At 45.7% G+C, this 21,847-nt stretch overlaps 1 protein-coding gene across 3 annotated transcripts in view; it reads right to left on the bottom strand.

The window, feature by feature from the left end:
* Positions 1 to 130: 130 nt before the first annotated feature.
* Positions 131 to 21,847, bottom strand: part of ATP11C (ATPase phospholipid transporting 11C) — a 120,164-nt gene continuing 98,447 nt past the window's right edge. For all 3 annotated transcript variants that reach the window (XM_062627400.1, XM_062627396.1, XM_062627399.1), the window contains 17 exons: positions 19,170 to 19,258; positions 18,525 to 18,613; positions 18,222 to 18,288; positions 16,282 to 16,397; positions 16,100 to 16,169; positions 15,646 to 15,738; positions 14,906 to 14,998; positions 13,843 to 13,968; positions 12,861 to 13,082; positions 10,436 to 10,528; positions 9,441 to 9,519; positions 8,891 to 8,954; positions 8,093 to 8,199; positions 7,899 to 8,011; positions 7,515 to 7,627; positions 5,948 to 6,048; positions 131 to 2,071 (listed from right to left, as the gene is read on the bottom strand). In XM_062627400.1, coding sequence (XP_062483384.1) covers positions 2,031 to 2,071; positions 5,948 to 6,048; positions 7,515 to 7,627; positions 7,899 to 8,011; positions 8,093 to 8,199; positions 8,891 to 8,954; positions 9,441 to 9,519; positions 10,436 to 10,528; positions 12,861 to 13,082; positions 13,843 to 13,968; positions 14,906 to 14,998; positions 15,646 to 15,738; positions 16,100 to 16,169; positions 16,282 to 16,397; positions 18,222 to 18,288; positions 18,525 to 18,613; positions 19,170 to 19,258 — 1,676 coding nt within the window. In that variant the 3' untranslated portion in view covers positions 131 to 2,030. The remainder of the gene's footprint in view (positions 2,072 to 5,947; positions 6,049 to 7,514; positions 7,628 to 7,898; positions 8,012 to 8,092; positions 8,200 to 8,890; positions 8,955 to 9,440; positions 9,520 to 10,435; positions 10,529 to 12,860; positions 13,083 to 13,842; positions 13,969 to 14,905; positions 14,999 to 15,645; positions 15,739 to 16,099; positions 16,170 to 16,281; positions 16,398 to 18,221; positions 18,289 to 18,524; positions 18,614 to 19,169; positions 19,259 to 21,847) is intronic.

Below are 21,847 nucleotides of genomic sequence, written 5' to 3' on the forward strand. Positions count from 1 at the left end.
AAATGCATGTAAAGAGGTTATATTTGTTCCAAAGAAATTAAATAAAACCAATACTGTGAGAATCACTTTTTTCCCCTCAAATTCCATACCAGAGGTTCTATTGGGACAGAATTGCATATTCCCAGATGAATTTATTTAACAAGTTTTTAATCTTTAAATATAGATTTAACACATTTTTTTACAGGTACATATACAATATAGTTAATTTCAACTTGCAGTCAGAGAAAACTCTCCACTGTGATTTACCCCTATACACGAAGAGCCTACTTCAACAGCATACTTAAGGTAAGGTACCATGTCGTGTGCAAAGTTTCAAATGTTAAAAACCTCAGACTGTACATTCAGATTGGCAGAACTGATCAACCTCATAAATTAGGAAAAGCTCAGATTTAAAACTATGGAAGACAAAAAAGGTTAAAACCATCGAATATGCAATGTGTGCTATGTTTGAGACAAGTATTTACAGTGGTACCTCAAAACGTGTACTCTTACCACAAGAATCCTTACCACTCATAACAGCCCCAAGAGTCATTGCAGACACTCTTGGTTTTCCACCTATCAAGTGCATTGTGACCAGTTTTGATGTGGCTGGAAACAACCATCAGTGACTTCAAACCCTCTGCTGTGGTTGCCAGTGGCTGAAGAACACTGGGATCTTTCCCGTTCCTGCTCAGTCCATACTCAACTGATCACATCTATGAGCGTGTATGGGGGTTACCCACAACACTGGCCACCCAAACTGGAACCAGCCCACTGCTGAGTGCCAGTGTGGTGGGGAACCCCCTCGGGCATCCACAGCCATCAAGTGGGTCACTGATTCCCCCATACAAATAAGGTCACCAAATAACCCAACGCCAATGTGTTTGAACTTAACAGAGTGGGACTGCGTCTAAGAACCCCTGGATCACAAATCAGAGTCAGATCATCAAGGTCCCCCTTCAGTCCATGGTATAAAGCGTTTCATTTTGACAGGACAGAGCAAATTCACTACCACATGCAAACTATTAACCCTGCTCTCGACACAGTCAGATGCTCTTTGCACACATCTGCTTAAAACTCAAACCACCTGTACCTATGTTCTACAAAAGCAAAACTAGACAAAGAAACACCAACTTAAACGGTGAGTGTTCAAGATGCTGTTTTCTTTCTCAAAAGTTCAATAGATACGTTATTGTCAAAGATGCTGAAAAGTACAGTCTTAATTACAAGAACATCCTTAGTGCAAACATGGACATTTAACTTGGATTTATGGCACGTGTTCCAAAAGTACATACATTTAATGTAAACTTCAACACTTGCTCAATACAGGTTTCAGCCTTGGGATGCTTTGGGACCCTAAGTGATTGGTGACAACCCTGAGTTGTCAGTTTGACCTGATCCAAACCTCACTGAAATCAATGGGGCTGACTGCAAGGGGCTGGAGTCAGGCCCTAAGTGCAAAAAGACGATCTTGAGTGTTATTGCATCTTCATGTGTGAGTCAGCCAGATGATGCTCTTACAGAACATTACATTCACACAGCTAAGAAAAACCCAGCCATAAAACTCAATCCAACAGGACACAGAGCTGCTTTGTTTGCTATTTTTTTTTTGTGGTGGTGATGGGTTTTTGGTTTACCAAACCTCAACTCTTTTATTTGCAACTTCAGCAGTGGTCAGCTAATATATGGAGGTAAAGCCTTCAACCTGTAGAGGAAATTTCAAGCATCTAAACAAAGTGTCAGGGAACTGTAGTGTACTTTTCTGATGAAACGTGATGAATGCCATGGGAAAACAGCAGGTAAAATGAACAAAACACTGTACTTTCCAGAGGAGAGGAAAGAACAAAGGGATAGAGCAGAAATGGCTTCCTTGATGACTATGAGAAGCTGCTTAGGACCCCGGTCCCGTTCAGTGCAGATGAAGCTGTGGAGGTCTGTGAATGTGATGAACAGTACAGGACAACTCCAACTATTGTGTTATTTCTCTGTAACACTTAGTTGAAAGCTTCCAAAGAGCATCGAAAATGGGATGCTACTAGTTCACCCTTAATTCAAGGGGAACTAAACTTTCTTGTGTTACACAGGGCGGCATCTATAAAGTAATGAAGAATGATGTTAATATTAAAGCATCTTATTCGGTGAAATACATTGTTCCCTGCAATCACGTAACATTTGTACAGCGTAAAGAACCCAAGTGCTCTCCTGTGGCTCTCCTTACAAGCTGAACTCTCACTTGCTTCAGTGAGAGCCTTGCCTAGGGCAGGACCACAGGGTTTGACTCATTTCCATCACCTATCACTTGATTATCACAGTGTGACCAGCCAGTGTCTTCTCTAGACTCCTTATTTAGTCAGGCTTTTTTACAGCATTAGGAAATAGCCGTTCTGCAAAGCTGGCTGGCATTGGGTTGGACAAGGAGACCCTGCTTTACGTTTCAAAGGCCCAAAAGAACTCAACAGTACTTCTAATGGACCCCGCATACATACAAAAGCCTGTGGCTGCATGTTAAAGTGCATGAGTTCTAGTGCAAAGAGCTGTGCTACATCTGCAAAGCTACAAATGGCATCTTAAGTGGAACTTAGGCAAAACTGGTGCGTTTCAGCCAACATGCTCATGCCAGCTCACAGGAGCTCAAGAGATCAGCCACCTCTGACACCCTTATAGGGCAGATTCAGGCTGCAGAAGGGGCTTCCTCAAGCTCAGCAGACTCGATCCCCACCGCCCTGGCCAGCAGGAGCAGAAGACATGCAAGCTTGGACCTTCAGGCACTACCAGTGGGGGAAACCTTTACTCAGCTTTATGGCAAGAGCACATGCAGGGGATCCCCTTAAGGCTTGGAAGAGATGATTTAGCAAGTGGGGTGTTAAAAGAAGCTAGGAGAGGGTCTGGCGTGTAGAACAGGAGCCTGCATCCTCCTTAAGTCAAGTAGGTGCGTGCCCCTTAGCATGGAACATCCTCCCGTACCTGCTCTGAATGTTCCCTGCCTTGGGGCTTTAGTCAAATCCCGCCATGGAACGTGTTTTGCTGCTTAAAAGAACTTGGAAGTTGTAGCAATATTTCTTTTATATATATAATAAGCAAAAGCGTTTATCACTGCTCCCATTTTTCATTTGAATTCCTGTTTTTTTTCAGGCTACTCTATTTCCTGCTCTCTCTAAAATAAACCAGTCTCATGCAACCTCCACGCAGCGTGTGCAAACTGGATGCTTGCCCTTCTCTCTACCCAGCTTCTAAAGGCCAGGTGAAAAAAGCTGCAAATGCTTTGGCTCTATTTTACTCTTCCTTCTCCCCTAAAAAAATCCACCATGGATTCACACAGGAGACAGGATAAATCTATTCAGAAGAAAGCACCAAGGACTCCTCTCAGAAGAGGCACACAAGAAGTGGTTTTCAAAACAACCTCCAAGCCAGCTATCTTCCATCCAAACAGCTTCATAGCTTATATGCAAGCCAAGATGTACATAAAGCTTAATAAGGTTTCCTCCTTTGCAAAAGGAGATATGCATCAAAATGCTTTCTTTATCAACAGTTACATGGCATTGCCAATAGTAACCACTCATCTATAAGGACATTTATCTGTGCAACCATGTGAGGGAAGGAAGAGAAATCACCTGTGGATGCGTTTGGGTGTTTCAAGCTGAGCTCTGCACACAGGCTGCATGGTGGATTTGCAAGGCTGGCAATGGTAGGGGAGCAGGGCATTGACCAAATACACACCTGATAACTTAAACTGGGCAGCAGAAAGTTCCCTGCAACTTCATTACGGTTTGTACTGGCTCAACACCGGGATAATTTGCAAGAGGGGAGAGGAACAGCTTGGAAGCGTGTGGGTATCAGCCATCCTGTGGTGGGAGCTTTCTGTTAGGGCCTCAGTATAAATGTAAGAAAATATGTCAGGGTAAGAGAACCATTTCATCTATTCATCTAAAGGCTTTGCACTGAAAAACATTCACATCTCAGGTCTGTATGGATTCTGGTTGTGAAATTCTGTCATTGGAGATAGATTTCTATTTATTGTGGGGACCTGGAGCTGAGCAATAACAGAGCAACTACCCTATAAAGGGCCAAGACTGCATCTATCCCAGCACTGAAGTGACCCCAGCACGCTCTAAGCTCTTGGGGACTCAACATGTTAATCAAGCTTACCCTGCTTACATGCAAAACAGCACTATTAATGTCTGAGGGCTACAGTGCTCCCTCCTGCCCCTACTTTGCTCTACAAGCTTGGCTGCCTAATTCTACCTCTGCTATACTGGGGCAAGAGCTCCATCTTCTGAAGAAGCAGGAAAGAGCCTAATCCAGACTGCATCCCTGAGCAGGCAGTGGGACAAAGTCACCTGCAGTATAAAATGACCAGCCCATAGAGGAAAGGGAATTGCTAAATGCAAAGGTACTGTTTGAAAATCAGTTTTCAGAGTGCAAGTACATTATGGCTATAAGGACACGTCACTGAAAAGCTCTAGGACTAGCTCTAGGAAAACATCCTACCTCATCCTACAATATTGCCTGGAGTGCATGTAAAATGAGAATCATGCCTGGAGACTGCATACACCATCAGCAATAGGGAGAGAGAACAGGCTTCATCTTAACAGGGAAAACAGAGCCCAGTGCAACATGACTGCAAAGCACCTGAGACTCACAGGAGGAGCTCTCTGTGGGTTTGCCCTGTGAAATCCTCATCCAGCAACATTATAAAGCAGCCTGGAGCTGTGAGTCTCTAGGCTTTGGGGGATACAACCACTGAAAAAGTACATCAGTGTTCAAAGTTTGCCAGCACCCTGTTTTCTAGATGAATTTATGGCTGGAGAACACTCCTGCCCAGGCTCTGGTCCAGGACTCAGCGAGATGTGATACCCAGGCTTGCTGAGAAGACAACACACAGTACTCCAGGGTGGGAGTGTGCCAAGGGGAGTCCTCTCAGCCCCGCTGAGATTGCACTACAAGCTACCCCTTATATACAGTCAGAAAACCTCTAATCTGTGAAATTCAATTGCCCTGCATCAAAGGGGATAGAAAATACCTTCCTATATAAGAAGAATGTCACTGAAATACACTGGAAAAGCATCACTAGCTGACTGGGATTTTAAGCCTTTTAAGAAGGCTTCCTTCATGCTCAACGAAACAATAGATTCTGACAAAAAGGACGTATTCAAAAAGAACTCTACTTGCAAAATGTGTTTCACGTGGTCAAAACGAGTGTATCTTTATTTTAACTGGACTAAATCTATGTGGGTTTTCCGAGCTTCTCCCATGGCAAACCCTGGTCTCCCGTTTCCAGCGGACAGCATGGCAATGAGGCAACACATGGAGCGGTGATGGTGATACACAGCAAGGGCGACAGGCTGCTCTTAAGGCATTTTCTTGTGTCCTCTGTTATGCTTCCCTGCCTATTTCTATGTACATTTATGGCTAGAAAATGAGCAATAGGATTTTTGAGACTAGAAGCCTTCTGCCAAAACCTGGTAACCTGTCTATCACAAATGCTCTTCTAACAAGCAGGCAGCAATGAGGGCAAAGGGAGGCTGCAGAAATGAAGTATTGCCCTTAAAGTGCTGGGGGTCAGGCCATGGCATCTTTGGCAGCAGGAGGAGATTTTGCCTAGACACCTCCTATTCCCATGGGATTTGAGCTACAGCAGCGAGGAGGCAAAGCAGTCCCGGGAATCCCTGCTCAGACTCCATCTCTTCTCCCCGATCTTCCACCCAGCGCTCTTGCAAAGAAATCTACGTATTTAAATGCTTGCTTTTAATGTACTAGTGCCTAAAGTCACGTAAGTGTCTTAAGGTGTTAACAAACAGCAAAATAAAAGCTTAACTGACTACTTTTGCAGGCTTTCGGGAGCAGCTGCTTGCTGGTTTTTCCTGCAGAGGCATATGCAGCCGGATTTAGTACATCAAGTGTAATGCGAATGGCTTAAAAGACCTGACTGGAGTTACAAGACACGTCTGCTAGGCGTGCTACATGATACCTGTGACTTTGGCATTCCGAAATCTGCAGTCGCCGACCACCAGCTGCAGGCTGTGCACAGGAATCCAGCCTTCTTTTCTTCTGTTGAGGTTTTTCACCAACCTTGGAACGACAACGGCGTTAGGAAAAGCAGCAAACCAGCCCAGGAGCAGCTCAATATGGGCACACTACACAACGCTGGGTGCGACCAACATTGTGTTCAAAGCAGGGAAGCATTTTAACAGGAGCTGGGTGTGCATTTAAAGTGTTCTTTTCACCTAAATATAGGAACCTAATTAAAAAGCCTACATAGGCACAGGTGCCTTGGGCCCCTCTCTAGTCAATGGAGAGGAACAAGGCTCTCCAGAGCACACATTATTCTGCCTGAGGCCTCCAGAGGTACCAGTTTTCTTCTATTGACTACTGATGGAGCCAAGGGCAATAACTTCCCTCGCCTCGCTGTTATTGAGCTAGACTGGTGGGATGGATTTAATCAGGATACTGCAAGTAAATTCAAGCCAAGACTGAGGCAGATGGAAATACTCATGCTCATAATTGACATCCCTCTGTCTCATGCAGTGAAATATGTGCTAACAGAAAAGTTTGGTATGAGAAATCTATGAGAAATCTTTGCTTGGCACTGGCCAAAAACACCATGAGGGGTGGTGAGCATCCAGCAAAACTGAGATGCCTTACATCTGGCTTTTGCTAACAGCAACCTGCTTCTGCAGAATGCAGCTGGACCAGATGATCACAGTAGGTCTCTTCCCACTAAAATAGTCTGTTACTATTTCATTCATTCCATTCTAACTGCCCTTGAAGTGCAAGGGCTGAAGATGTCAGCCAGAAATCCTCCACAGGGCTCCATGTCTGTGCATTTATGGGCTAGTGACTGGGCCAATCTGATCCAGGCTCCTGCTAACATCACCCTTCCCACATCTCAAACACGGCCTCAACATGCTGTGCGCTCCCCTACCAAGAGCCTGGGCTGGCTGATGAGAGCTAGTCAGGAATCACCCCGGAAGGGAGAGCCAGAAACCAGCCAAATTGCCACAATAATCAGGAGAGGGCACATTGTCCTCAGAGACAAGGATGGTTCAACAGGCAGAAGCCTGGCTATGATGACTGCCCAGGCAACCCTCACAGCACTGTCATCTTGTGAGCCACAGCTTTAAATACAGCAGAGGGATGGTGGTCCACAGCCATTAACAGGTTAACACTCATACAGCTGTTTGAGGGAGGAAAAGATCCTGCAATTACTCAATATTACTACTGATAAGCCCAGAGGAACACAGCCAGCAGCTAAGCTGGGTGGGCACAGAGCTCAACCTTGAAGCATCATGAAGCAGGGCTGTGAAGACATTGGTAAAACAGAGATCACCCGTGGCAAGAGAGGTCCTCACATGTTTTCCCAGCCAAGCCAGTGCATATGGCCTCTAGTCTTGGCAAGGGAATGAATTCTCCAGCTTTCTGGAACAGTCTAAAACTGAATCAGAAGCTGCAATGAGTGTATCACCAGGCAAGAGAGGCTGCACAGCACTGCCTGTATCTCTCTTAGAGATAAGGCAAAGTCATCTTAAAATACCTACCACTGTCCCTCACCATCTTCATGCAAGAGCTGAATCTCATCCCCGTTTTTCACCAGCAGGTCCTCTGATCCTCTCCTCTTGCAGTCTGCAAGGGCTTTGTACCTTCCGGGAGACTGTGGCAGTAAGACAAAATGATCTTATTTAGCTGCATTTCCTATCACACAGCTGTTATTCCTGACTGCCTCAGGGAACGCAATGGAGCCCTATCAGCCACCTTAAGAGAAATTACTTCAAGCTGCGGCTTAGACATCTCCCCATTCCCCACGTTGAGATGTGGGAAATAGAGTCCTGGACGAGACACATCCATTATGCAGTGAAGCAAAACAAAGCAAGATAATCAAAGCAGCACCCCGGCACTGGGACTATGGCATCTCTGGTACTAACCAGCTGGTTCCCATCCTCCTCTTCGGTGTCTGAGCAGTTGGAGAGGTACTGGTTACCGGACCACTCTTCCAGCCCCTCGCAGATCTCCAAGGACTGGGACATTCCTGGCCAGCCTGCAAGACAGCGTGCAGCTCAGGCTGGGGGTACCCCAGCACCTGCAAAGCATGGCCCGAAGGAAGGGGAAGGGTCCGTACTTCTGTTGGGCTTGTTCTGGGGGGACGGGAGACCACTGTCAAGCATCACTGGGCTGGTGCGCTCTGAGTCATTCTCTTCTGAGCTTATGGAGGCTCTCTGCTGCTTTCTGAGGGGTTCAAACAGAAAAGTAAAGGAACGAAAAAGAAATCAAACTTAGCTTGGTTTTATGAATGAACGTAAAATCCATGAGCTTTTATAGAACAGGGTCAGAAATAATAACAGTACATCATAGAATCCAAGACTGGCTTGGGAGGGAAGGGACCTCAAAGCTCCTCCAGCTCCAACCCCTGCCACAGGCAGGGACACCTTCCACTAGAGCAGCTTGCTCCAAGCCCCTGTGTCCAACCTGCCCTTGAACACTGCCAGGAATGGGGCAGCCACAGCTTCTCTGGGCACCCTGTGCCAGCGCCTCAGCACCCTCACAGGGAAGAGCTTCTGCCTAAGAGCTCATCTCAGTCTCCCCTCGGGCAGGTTAAAGCCATTCCCCTTGGCCTGTCCCTACATCCCTTGTCCCAAGCCCCTCTCCAGCTTTCCTGCAGCCCCTTCAGGCACTGGAGCTGCTCTCAGGTCTCCCCTTCAGGAGCCTTCTCTTCTCCAGGCTGCCCCAGCCCAGCTCTCTCAGCCTGGCTCCAGAGCAGAGCTGCTCCAGCCCTCGCAGCATCCCCATGGCCTCCTCTGGCCTCACTCCAACAGCTCCACATCCCTCTTGTGCTTCTGTCCCAGAGCTGGATGAGGACTGCAGGGGGTCTGGTTTACATTTTTTGAGGAGGGGAAGAACAGTTGCTCATGGGACTCACCCATCACTCAGCTGGGAGGACAGCGGGAGCTGGTCTGGGCACAAACCCGGCTGCTGCTTCTCCACTGCAGGGAGGACAAACACCAGCTTAACATCCAATTCTTTCATTAGGAACCATCAGTCTAGAAGCATTGTTTTAAAGGTCAGACCTTTTATACAACCCCAGTGAGTTCTGTTTAGAGAAAAACAGACCCAGGGACTCTGGCAAAGCACAGACTTAGTTATGATTAAGATGGCATCTTAGCACAAATTCAATAGCGAGCAAGCTACTGAAAATTATAATATGCTTAAAACTAGGCATCTGCTATGGATTTGCTGAATTAAGCCTATGATAACAAATGTGAAATTGCACTTTTGTAATTCATTTTCACATAAGCACCTGGCCTCAACTGCTCCAGGTTATGTTATTTCCCTGTGTAAGACTTCACTCCAGTATCTCACTGCTAGGCTGCTTCTGAAAATCAATTCTCTGGTGAGAATGAGTGGATTTGAAGATCAGCAATGTGAAAATAGGGAAGGCTCTGCCACAGAGAAATTGGTCAAAAAGGTACCTTTTATAAGCTCCTGCTGCTTGAACAAGATTTTTCTGATTTCATTCAACCATGCCATCTTCAGATCTACTGTCTGGGCCTGGAAGAAGAGAAAATGAAGAGGCATCCATTATAATGTTTGTAGAGAACCTTACTTTTCTATGCTGTAATTATCCGAAATCTCTTTTTATCCAAAGCCACCACTAAATTTTAACCATTCCTGACCTTTTAAAACTGATGATCCTCATTACAAAGGCGAAACACAGTGGAAATTGTGGAGCCGTCAGTACAACACAAGAAGTGCAGCAATAGCACACGTGTGCATGCATTGTACCTCTGACAAAATACCTGAAGGGCCAAATCTGCCTTTTGAATATACTTGGCTACGTGCAACTGCTTTATGAATGTAAGCTGGCTGCTGTTTTGTAACACAGAGGAAAAAATATATCAATGAAAGCTATGGGTTTTCCTTTGAACACCCCCTTAGACAAACATTCCATCATCATAGAGTTCTATTCAAAATGCTACAAAAGGAAAGAAAACAAATCAAAGCAAACAGGAAGGAATCTGGTTGAGTTACTATTTTGTAGGTAAGTCAAAAGACTACTGGAAATTGCACCATGGAAGCTAAGACTTTGCTCTGGGAGTAGTTCTGACATCTAATTGTAGCAGAGCACAGAGAATTATAGAATCATGGAATGATTTGGTTTGGAAGGGACCTTAAAGCTCCTCCAGCTCCAACCCCTGCCACGGGCAGGGACCCCTTCCACTAGAGCAGCTTGCTCCAAGCCCCTGTGTCCAACCTGCCCTTGAACACTGCCAGGGATGGGGCAGCCACAGCTTCTCTGGGCACCCTGTGCCCATGTCCCAACACCCTCACAGGGAAGAGCTTCCCTGTGAATGAGGAAGAAGAAATACAAGTTAAATGGCTGATAATGCCATAAAGATCAATGGGAGGCATTTCTTTAACATTGTTGAGAGCATGCACAAATATCCCGGTATCTGAAGCTACCGACCTGCACGACATAGACCTCTTCTCTCCCACTGTACCAGATCTCAAATTTCCGATGATCTCCTTTCACGTTCTCAGTTATTCCAACTGCATTCATCTGCAAAGCCAAAAGAACCCCAAAATCAAAACCTCTCCCTTTTCCCTACGAACCCAGGCTCTTTCCAGCACATCAAACAAACCCGTTTTCAGCCTATTTAACACATTCCATCAACTTTCATTTCAGGAGCAACTGAAAGTCATTATCTGACTTCCCACCAGCTTGCTGTACTTGCAAATGCTTTCTGAAACCAACCAATGAACCTCAGGGGACTTTCCATTCGGCAGTCAGTCGAGCAAACTGAAAAGTCATCTCATACCACTTCCAGCATGCAATTTCTCAGACGGGGTATATGAAGCTCTATCAATGCATGGCACATTATTGTTCTACATACATTCTTTTTCTGCCATGTTATTATTTTCTCCCTTTAATTTCATGTTTCATTCCTTCAGCAACCTTTAAACCCCATTTGTGACACCCTTAGGTCCTTCAGGAGTTTCAGGTCAACTTCATTCAGTCTCTGACCTAAGCCTAGAGATCCGCAGTGTAGTGCCATGATGCCTTAGGAAGCTGCATCAGGCTTCATGCTGATTTTATAAAAACCTAGAAAACTTAAAAGACAGTGTTAGAAAGGATGCAGAAAGGGCAGCCTAGAGAGCACTGCATCCAGTCATTGCAAGCACTGTGCATCTTGTTCAGCGCAGCAGTTTCTACAGAAGCTCCAGCATCACTACCCAGGCATCAAGGTATTAGAAGTTTTAATGATCCACTATGAGGAAGTGAAGAAAAGTGTCAGGAACAGACATGTTTAAGGTCTATTCATTCATGTTAGTGGAACTGGAAATTCAGTTTCCTCCCTCTGGCCAGGATTTACTGTCCTCAGTAATCTGTTGTTCACTGCAGTGCAGACCATGCTGGGTCAGTGTAAAGCTCATCTGCATCCTCTGCCGTGGTAGTATATGGCACTGATTTCCTTGCCATCACAGTGAGCTATGAACCTGCACCCTGTAAGCTACTGAATCCCAGCTGAAGAGCTATTGACCACTGGATGTTTTACATAGCGTGTCAAATACTGTCCTAAGGGGTTCTGTTGTTTGTGTTACGGACATCCAGTGACACAGCTTCTACCCAACAGCTTGCTTTAAATCTGAATCCCAAGAAAACATTCCTGCAATGAAAAACAATTCCCTGATATGACCATGAATCAAATAAATGTCACATTCCAGAGAAATTATTCTGCCTTCAGGACAGCAATTCTGAAAATGGCTTCGTGCGGATGCAATCCCGCAGCATCCATGGATTCTCTAACCCCAACTTCTCCATGTGGCACCACAAACAGCTGGAAAATGAGCCCTCTTGAGGCAAAGCAAAACCTGGCCACATTGCCTGGACTTCTAAGGCAGGGTTTTCTCCTCCAAGCAGGCTTTCCCCAATCTGCCTCTTCAGTTCTTTCAAAACCACGTCTGGTAAAACAAGTACTCCAGGGAAAACAAGATCTCCAGAAGGAAAATGATGCAGTTTGGGGAAAACATTGAAGTACCTTAACATATGGCCTGGGATTTGCTTTTAATACACGATGGGTAACATGCACAGACGCATCTATTTTGCTTTCTGACTACTCGTGGCATCTCCTTCCCAGACCCTGCTAGATGAGGGACCTGCAGCCTCTGAGGGCTCAGCCTCCAAGTGCCATTTTTCCCCCATTTTAAGATAAATCCATATTGGGGGTTTATTTATCAAGATGTTAGAAGTGCTCATCACACACAGTATGCCAGAAGGTCCATTTTGGAGGAGGAGTTTGGGATTTGCATTGATAATAGCATTTATAGCTAACAGGGGTTTATGCCCCTTATATTTTGCTCTTCATCTGATAATTGTACTTTTAGTTGCGGTTAGAGCCTGCCAAAGGAGAAAGGCAATGAGAGAGGAAGAAGACTTATCTGCATGCTCTTGGCTGGGAAATAGGGCTCCCAAGCAGCCAGGCAGACCCCAGCCCAAGAGATAGCCCTGGGGACCAGGAGCATGAGGAGCTTCCCAGATGGAAGATGCAAAGGGCCTCCCTGGTTTCATGCCCTTGTATCCAAGCCTGGAAAGCAGATTAGGGCAGTGGGAAAGGCACCTTCTCATCCCTGGGACTTGCCCACAGCTCCACGTCCCTGACAGATCCCATCACATTTGTGCCTCCAAAGACCACAGGCTCTCCCAGCTGCTGCTTCAGCTATGGGTGTCCTCACAGCTTAGTACAACCATGGACACAGCACTTTCATATGGGGCATTACAGCCCTTAACAGCAGAAAACAAACCACTGTGGTAGAGGAAAAGCACTCTCTGGGTCTGCAGGGCTCCTGGTTTACAACAGACATGGCAATGGCCCCAAGTAAAAAGTCCTTACTTTCAAAAAGTGCTTAAAACTGTAAGATGAGGTTTTGTCATATCCATCTCCGTGCTCCTCTCGCTTCTTGCAGAAGACCAAGGCTTTCTCGTACAGGAAGAGATGCCTCTGCATTGGCTTGAACCTGGCAAGATCCTTCATTTTTGTGGGGCCTTTCCGGTGTCCTGTCCAAACACTGAACGATCCTTGCATCAACACCTTCCCCAGTTCGCTCAGGTCACCCTGGGGAGAGCATGAGGAATAAAAGCAAGCAAGAAAAAGCCATCAATTGATACATAAGGACTGGCCAAACAATGGCAGGTGATGGGGCCAGCTCTGTTCCAAGGCACGTTGCTCTAAGAATAGGTCTTCCTGGAAAGATCAGATGATGTTTTGGGAGTGAGGGCATGGTGCCAGCAGGGAAGCAGAGGTCTTGGACGCAGGGCTGTGGCTAGTCTTGTGTAAAGGGATGCAAGTCAGTAAGTAGAAAACTAGGAAGATAGGAAAGCTCTTCATATCCTATGGAAGTCCAGACCAAGGGCTACATCAGTGGGAGAGGGCAGATGACATTGGAGCCTGAACTGAGGTCTCAGAAGACGGACTTCTCACGGAGGCCAGGACTGAGACCAGCAGCTTAGAAAGCCAAGCACTCACCCTTCCCTGAAGCCCTAGGGAAGACAACCACTTCAACAGGCAGGGGTCAAAATCAACCTCAAGGAGTATTTTGTTAAATGCTGAATGAAGACATCCCAGGTCAGAACTAAGATGCATGCTGGAAAATACTCTCAAGAGCCACCAGGTGGCAAATGTGGGCACTATGCGGTTTGGATAGGTCCTTTGGATGTGCCTGTTTTCCCAAATCACATGGAAAACTGTCACCTGCAAGAGCTCTATCACCCCATTCACTTTGTAGGTCTTCTAATACAGCTTTTAGCTCATACATTCTGGGACTCTATCTATTCCCAACGCATCATCCCATCTCTCATCACCCGGGTCTACTCACATCATATCCTGTTATTGAAATCTGATGCATGGAGTCATTGACCGACTTTAGTAAATCCAACATTGCAACCAGAGCTTCCTGAAGTTCCTGAACTCCATCACAGCTCGTGCTGTACTTCAGCAGCTCCTGAAAATAGGAACGGAAGAGCACAGGTTTGCACTTGAACAAAGCAGACTTTGCCATCTCGCCCAAGGTTTCCAGTGCCCAAGAGCTGCCTGGGTTTCTTTTGTCATGTCATTAGAAACAAGACTCACACTAAACTACAATGAGTATGAGGTGTGGGACACAGCACTGAAGCATGGCCCTTTTTTGCTGGGTTTTCTTAAGGATGGTGTCAGGGTATAAAACAGCATCACGCTCATCTGAGCTCTTTGTGTTGTGTTGTCCTGCTTGGTAAGAAAGGGGAATTGAGGCTCAGGTTTTCCATCAGCTGCCAATATGCCTTCAAACAAGGTTGCAGCAAACAGAAGGAAGAGAATTTATAAAACCCAGAGCCTTAAAGTGAATAAATGGAAGGCAGATTAGGGAATTACACCACTGATATAAAACTACTTTCATTTCTGATCTCCTGTGTCCACTTACAGCTTCCTGTGTGCTCATCTCTCATTCAAGAGGTGGGGTTCAGAAGCCACCACCCCAGTGTTATTGCCACTTCACCAAGTGGGAATAACAGCACTGCCTTGCCTCAGACAGGGGACATGAGAATAAATGTGTTAAACACTACAGGCACTGTAACAACTCGAGGAGAAGAGATGCATCAGCCTCATGTATTTCATTCATCACACTCTTATGATCACCTCTGATTCCGTTTGCTTAGAAGTGTTTCTATCATTTTGCGTCTCTGAACAGATTCAGTCTTTCTCCCCTTAAAGAATGGCTTGTTCAAAGCACTTGTTCCTTTTTCAGCTCTGTGAGTTTTCATCTTCACTGAAAATCACTCCTAAGATAAGCAACATGTAATCTAGAGCTTGGTGCTGATTTACAGGTAACCTTCAACTGGAAAATGAAGCGGCAAACAAATCTATCATCTCCTGATGCCCTTTAACCACAGAAGAGGAAATACCTTCAGAAGTAATTGGTATTTTGTCAGGCGCTGCACTGGTTTGAGCAAATAGGAATCCAGCCCAAGTTTGTGCTCTAGTTTTCTTTGGCATTCCTGGAACAAAGAATTCTGAGTAAGTTCTGAACCAATTCAGTAGTTATTCCTACCAGTTATTCCTAGGGAGCCTACGAGGAGACTGGAGAGGGACTCTTCATCAGGGACTGTAGTGATAGGACAAGGGGTGATGGGTTCAAACTGGAACAGGGGAAGTTCAGGTTGGAGATAAGGATGAAGTTCTTCCCTGTGAGGGTGCTGAGGCGCTGGCACAGGGTGCCCAGAGAAGCTGTGGCTGCCCCATCCCTGGTAGTGTTCAAGGCCACGTTGCACAAAGCCTTGGGCAACCTGGTCTAGTGTGAGATGTCCCTGCCCATGGCAGGGGGCTGGAACTGGATGATCTTAAAATCCTTTCCAGCCCAAACCATTCTATGATCCTATGATTCCAACAGCATGGCTTAATGACTCCAAAGATTTCATGTAAAAAAGTCATATGCTGCCTGGAAGTAAAGGAGTTTTATTAAAACATGTAAAATCATATAAAGAATGGACTTCCCTTAAAATCCTTGTATACAATTAACTCCAACTGCCATCTTTGTGAGGTATCCATGCAGCAGTAAACAGAACACGTGGGATGCTGAGGAGGGTGTCTGGGACAAGTGAGTGCCCCAGGATAATGCCTGGCTCAATGGGAACAAATAGCTCACCTGGAAGAAGGTGCTTTCGGAGCACTGCCTCCACAGGGACTCCGACCGGGGCTTGTTCTGGCAGTACTTCTCATACATCTGGAAATCCTCTCTCTGCAAGGGAAGCCAAAAGGCAAGTCACTCACATGCACAAAGCCTGCTGGGCAGCCAAACCACACGAACACCCAAGCTGTACATTTGCTTTTCTCTCTGTTGCCAGCTTCAACATCTAAAAGTCACAGAGCTTGGGTTAAAACACCTCACTGCTGGGAATCACAGCAGACCACAGTGTAGTCACGACTGCTGCTCGCCCCATCTGCTGCTGGCCATGCACCCACGCTCCCAGTCTTGCTGGTGGTGGTGTGCATCAGAGGCATCCCGCTCAACTGGCATAACTGAGATGTCTCAGAGTACGACAAACCAGGAGAAACATTGGCCTTCCAGCCTGCTTTATATGTGAAAATGAGTCACCCACCCTGTCTAGGAAACAAAATCCCACTCTCTCGGGTGCTCCCAGGCAGCTTTCCAAGCTGTGCAGGAAAATTCTGCAAGAGATGGGAGAAGAGGCAAAATGCAGCGGTGAGCAAGGTACGCTTTGGGTACCGAATTGTCTAGGAAATCAGTCTGATACAGATGGGAATAAAGCCAGCATCATACTTGTTGTGGAAGTCGTATATCTCAGGCATGTTTCCAAAGAGGACATCCTTCCTGTTCCTCAGCACAGGAGGCATGAGGATGAGCATGGCAGGGTTATCCATCTCAGCTCTGTAGCCCTGCGGGATGCAAAAGGGGCTCATCACTCAGTTGGTAAGGCTTTGGCCTGTCATCTCCTCGAAGGCAGACGAAAAGGGGACACGAACAGACTTTCAGTACAATCTGCTTTGTTTCAACATATAACAACCCTTTTATTTCCCTATTTTTGCATCCAAACCCCTGTCTTTCAGTCCCTGGGAACAACAGTTGTGGTTCAGCAGGGAAAGGCTTAGGATGACTCCCATGGGGCTGGCCAGCACTGCAGAGATGCTCTTTATTTACCAAAGGCAAACCTCAGCCGCTCTCTCCTTGCTATGGCCTGGCTGTGGGAGAGCTCCCAGAGGAACACTTGTCTGGGTTGAACACATCTGCTGCTATGACCACGGAACAGGGGAGTGATAACATGTTTGGGGTATACAGTTACACACAACCTCACGAGAACCAGTGCAGGAGGTGGCTTGTCACAAGGCAGAGACAGCTTGAGATCATGTATCAAAATCAACAGGCTTCCTGCTCTTGTGTAAGACCTGCTGAGCACTAGGGTCTTGCACTCCTCGATGCCTCGCGATCTCTGTCCTCTGTGGCTCCCTAACCCTCTTGATATCACAGCCTCCCAAACCAGGGAGGAGCTGGAAACCACACCACTGCACTCTGAACTGTTGGGTGGAAGTAGGAAATAATGCCAAGTTCCCCTTGGTAACATCACATCATCACACCAATGCAAAAACATCACCAAAATGGGTAAACACCCTAACTGTAGGGTAGGGAGAAGGCATGGCCAGAGCTCAGGACCATCACCACAAAGAAGACATGAAGTGGCCATTAGCCACAGCTCAAGCTGGCCACACTAGTCACTAAGCATTGCACAGGGAACTAAAGCCACACTAAGAACTGAAGCCCTTTTAACATGAGCAGCAAGAATGTTCGTAAGAATTTATTCAGTATGTACAGCACATCTTCTCTGGCCTTCCAAATTAATCTCTCACACTCACTGTGGTTGGAATCAGTATTCCTTACACCAAGCAGGCATTTTGTAGTTGATTAAGGATGCAGGAGAAGATAACTGGAAAATTAGTCATTTATATTTACCCACCGCAAGCAGGCTGCCCCCTTTAAAGGAAACACTATTTTCAGAAAGCTTTAGTCTATCTGTCCATATTTCTCTATCTAGACTCAATATGCACAGCAATAAATCTGTGCGCTTGCCAACTGCTTTATCACACAGAGCATGGTTCAACACAACAAACATCAGTGCAGAGCAATGACATGTAACTACCTGGAGCCTGACAGATTTATACCCTGCTTGTTCCTGGGTTAAACATGAAGGGAGAGAGCTATTTAACAGCCAGCTTGGTTTGGCCATCAGCAAGAGCTCTACTGGAATACATTAGAAGTGTCTAAAATGGCAGGATGAGAAATTATAAGCTGGTTTCTAAAGAAACGTGCATTCTATGTTCACAAACTCAGGAGAGGATTCTCCCAAGAAGAAAACACAAGCTTCCTTGCCTCCAAAAGGTAAAGAAAATGAAGGAATAGTTACAAAAATCACAGCTTTTTGTACATTTCCCCAGGCACTGATAAATTACCAGTGCCTCTGTGTACAAACAGAAGGTTTCTCCCTCATTCTGGATGAAAAGCTCATCCTGACACCAACTGTTCCTGCAGATGCCTCCAACAAAGAAAGCCTAAGGAGGAAAACCATGAACATTTATAACTAGCTTGGGATCTGACAGTCTGGTGGAAACCTGCCCCACCACATCTCTGCTTGGGTTGAGAGGGTGGCAGGTTCTGTTCTGTGCAAGCCACCAGGGAACTGTAATGAGCAACCTGAAGAAGTGACTCACCGTCAAAACCGTGAAGAGCTCCTCCACGTACACCCTCTCCGTTTCTATAAGCTCATTTATGACATGGCTAAAATACAGAAAGAAAGAGAATTCTATCATCTTTATGTGCGGAAAAACCCCACGGCGCAGCTCAACCGGCCCAAACCATAGCGTGACCTCCTGAACAACCAACACAGGGATGATAAAACAGGTAAAAGCACAAGAGGTGAGCCCTACATCCGGTTGGAGGAAGCCACGGATGGGGCAAGGACTGGCCAGAAGTAAGCGTCAACGTTGAGTGATGCAAACGGGGTTAAAACTTACCCTTTTAGTATATCTAAGTTGTCATCACTGTCTGAAATAAAATACTGCAAGGAATTCCGTTTTTCCTGGTAGTCGTGCATGACTTCAATCTGGAAGAGAAATGGGATGCACTGGGAAGAGCTGCAGGGAGGTCATGCAGAGCCAGGATGGGCCCAGCCCCTGATGTTGGCACAGGAACTCTTAAGGAAAGGATGGAATACGCTTCCTTTTAAGAAAACCTTTGCAACATACAGCTTTTAGAGGGCATAGAACATAATGGACAGCCAAATATTCCCAGAAAATGCTTCGCTACATAAAAGCTGGGAACACTGGTAACGTAATTCAGTAGCTCATAGGAGAAACATCAGCAGATGGGCAGTTTTCCTGTCCAGTGACAGACACCTCTGCTATACAAAGAGCAAATCCAGGGAATAACACACAGGAAATCAGTCTCTGTGACTTGGAAAAACAATCCCAGATAGATCTCAGGTACTGGAGTAATCCAACTAAACCATATGGATATGAAAGGGTTTAGGGTTTGTTTGGGTTTCTAAAGGAAACAAAAAAGAGCATCCTCAAATCCAAAGCCTAAATACAACCAATTTTTAGAAGGGTTTCAGCTCTTCAGTGCATAAAACACATTCAGATTTCATGAACAGTTTTTACCTTGCGAGAACTTGGGGTTTTTCTTGATGTTTTCTTCCCAGGGAGAGACAGATCAAATGAAAACTTCAAACTGGAATTAAAATCCACACCTTGGGCAGAAGAAAACATAAAGGTGTCATGTGCATCTATAGCAAAGGAGATAGCTCACACGGGAACTAGTAAGTCACAAAGAAAAGTGGGATGTGTTTTAAGAAGGAATAGTTAGTTAGCTAGGAAGAGAATCATAGAATAAGAGAATCAGAGTGGTTTGGGTTGGAAAGGACCTTAAGAACATCCAGTTCCAACCCCCTGCCATGGGCAGGGACACTTCACACTAGACCATGTTGCCCAAGGCTCTGCCCAACCTGGCCTTGAACACTGCCAGGGATGAAGCACCTACTGGTATAAACGGAGCCTACTGGGATACTGGTTTAAAGTCTTTTTATGACTGCGGGGCAAGATGCTCAGCTGTATAAACTGCTTCTCCACCTTAGAAGAGTTTATTGCTATTGTTAATAACTAACTATGATTTGTAATACTTATACAGCATCTTTCAAATACTTCTTAATCCTGAGTAGTAAATGTCACAACTCTTTGCCCAAAGGCTCTTTTTCCCCAACAAAAACCAGCAATAATGGATTTCTCTAGCCTCAGTGACAGCTCCACATGCCAGCGGCTGCACCAAATTCTGAGATGGACCAAAACTGAACATATTCTGATGTGCAACATTCACCTTCTTTACAGAGAGAAAAAAAAGAGGCTAGAAAAGGAAAAACAAAGAATTAACTGGACAAATGAACTATCTTTCCATTAGGGTGAAAAAGGCATCACAGCACATACAAATGCAACAGCAGCTGTGTCTACACTGAAGGTTTGGAGAGGGCTGACAGTGAAGAGCCATCTTTTGTTAAACAGAGTATGTAGGGAGAAAAATGGATGCAGAGGAATGCAAGCCCTCATGGAAAACAGGGCCCCCATCTTCACATAGGGCTGCTGTAAGATAAAGCTATGATGCATTATCACACCACAAGGCCTTAGACTTCCACGTGTAAACACACCACATGAGAAAGGAGAGAGATGTGGGTGCTGGAGAGCAGACTGGAAGCATGCATTGTGGTGTGACCCATCACAGACAGAAAGACCCAAAAGCAGCAAGGACTTGCCAGTGGTCCCACTGGGAGGAAGGGAACAACCGATAGGAAGTGAGACAGGAGATGGTCATCAGCTGTAGCTCGGTGTTCTGCTGCAGGAGCGAATTTACTCCATCACTAGGGCTCTGCTGCAGCTTCCTGTACCACTTCTGCACACCTCACTATGTTTTATGGCTCAGGATAGGGCAGCTTTACTCTTTCATTCCCCCACAAAAAAAGCAGTTTCAAAACTAAACCCACATCTATCAGACAGGCTTCAAATCCAAGGTAGAGATGAAAGAGGAAGCATCTGTCCTCAGACAGAAAAAGAAGGGGTGTGGGGGGAGAAACAAAGGAAAGAAAGAAAAAGAGGACAAAAGTACCATGCTCGGAGGTGGTTTGGTTTCAATCCATGCCATAAAACCCATCCATCTCAAAGCACTCCCATCAGAGCCCAGCATGTGTCTTTGACACTGCACATCACGCCAGCAGGCCCGCAGCAGTTTGATGTTTTGTATCAAACAGGGGTCCTATTAAATGCTCTCTCTGCATGATCTCTCCAAAGAGGAGCCTTTTGTCTTTCCCTGCTTGCTGGCTATGCTCATTTCAACACACTTGATCATCTCTTTCAGGAAGAGGATTAATGGAGGATACCGGTGCTTTGCAGGCAACTGAGTGCCTTTGCAAGAAGAACGTGCATCCCATAAAGGCATGAAATGAGTCTAGCCAATTGATGATGGTCTCACAACATCCCACGGAGGTGGCCACCCATTTACCCCTGCTCTTTAAGTCAGTATTTCCTCCCTAATGCTTTCCTGTTTCTAGAAAGCTGGGTAAGCTGTTAGGTAATGGGCAACTCCTGTTTAAAGACCCAGAGCACTTTCTCTCATTGAGGAAAAGGGATCAGAAGGCAGCATGGTCTTCAGCCTGGGAAGAGGAAATCTTGGATTTACTTGCTGCACTGGCCTGCATCTCAACTAGTTTATGCCCCTCACTGCCTTTACTTTCATCTCCATCCCTCCACTAGCTTGGCTATTCACGTTATGGACTGGAGCCACATTTACTGTTGTTTGATACCTGCTACAGTCCCCCATACCAATATTCACTAATTCATCATAAAAATTCTGTGTTAAAACACAAATGTTTCATCGCTTTCTGCAGTCAGATCACCCAATTTAATATTCCCATAAAACATAGCATGTCTCTGGTTTAAAATACATGGATGTTACTTCAGAATACTGCCAAGGATTGCAGCTTTAATGTTATCATTTAAAGCTAACACTGTGGCACATCCCATTACCAAAAGCAGGGCAGAACATTCAGTGCCCTCAGCTCAACCAGAATCTGTACTTTTATGGGTATTAATTATTCCACAATTGGGATTTAAGGAAGACATCCTTGAGGAATCAAAGGGAATTAAGCATGCAGCTCAGTTCTGTTCATGAGATTAGAGCTCCTCATCTCTCCAAGCTCCTTTACAAACATCAGCCTAACTTCATGTCAGCTCCAGCTCAAGATAGTCACAGAGAATAGGTGTGCTAATACATTTATAAACCTTGCCTTTTCTCC

Source organism: Pezoporus occidentalis, unplaced genomic scaffold, assembly GCF_034315485.1.
Source record: "Pezoporus occidentalis ecotype Australia unplaced genomic scaffold, CSIRO_AGI_Poc_V1 ctg30, whole genome shotgun sequence".
Classification (NCBI taxonomy): Eukaryota; Metazoa; Chordata; class Aves; order Psittaciformes; family Psittacidae; genus Pezoporus; species Pezoporus occidentalis.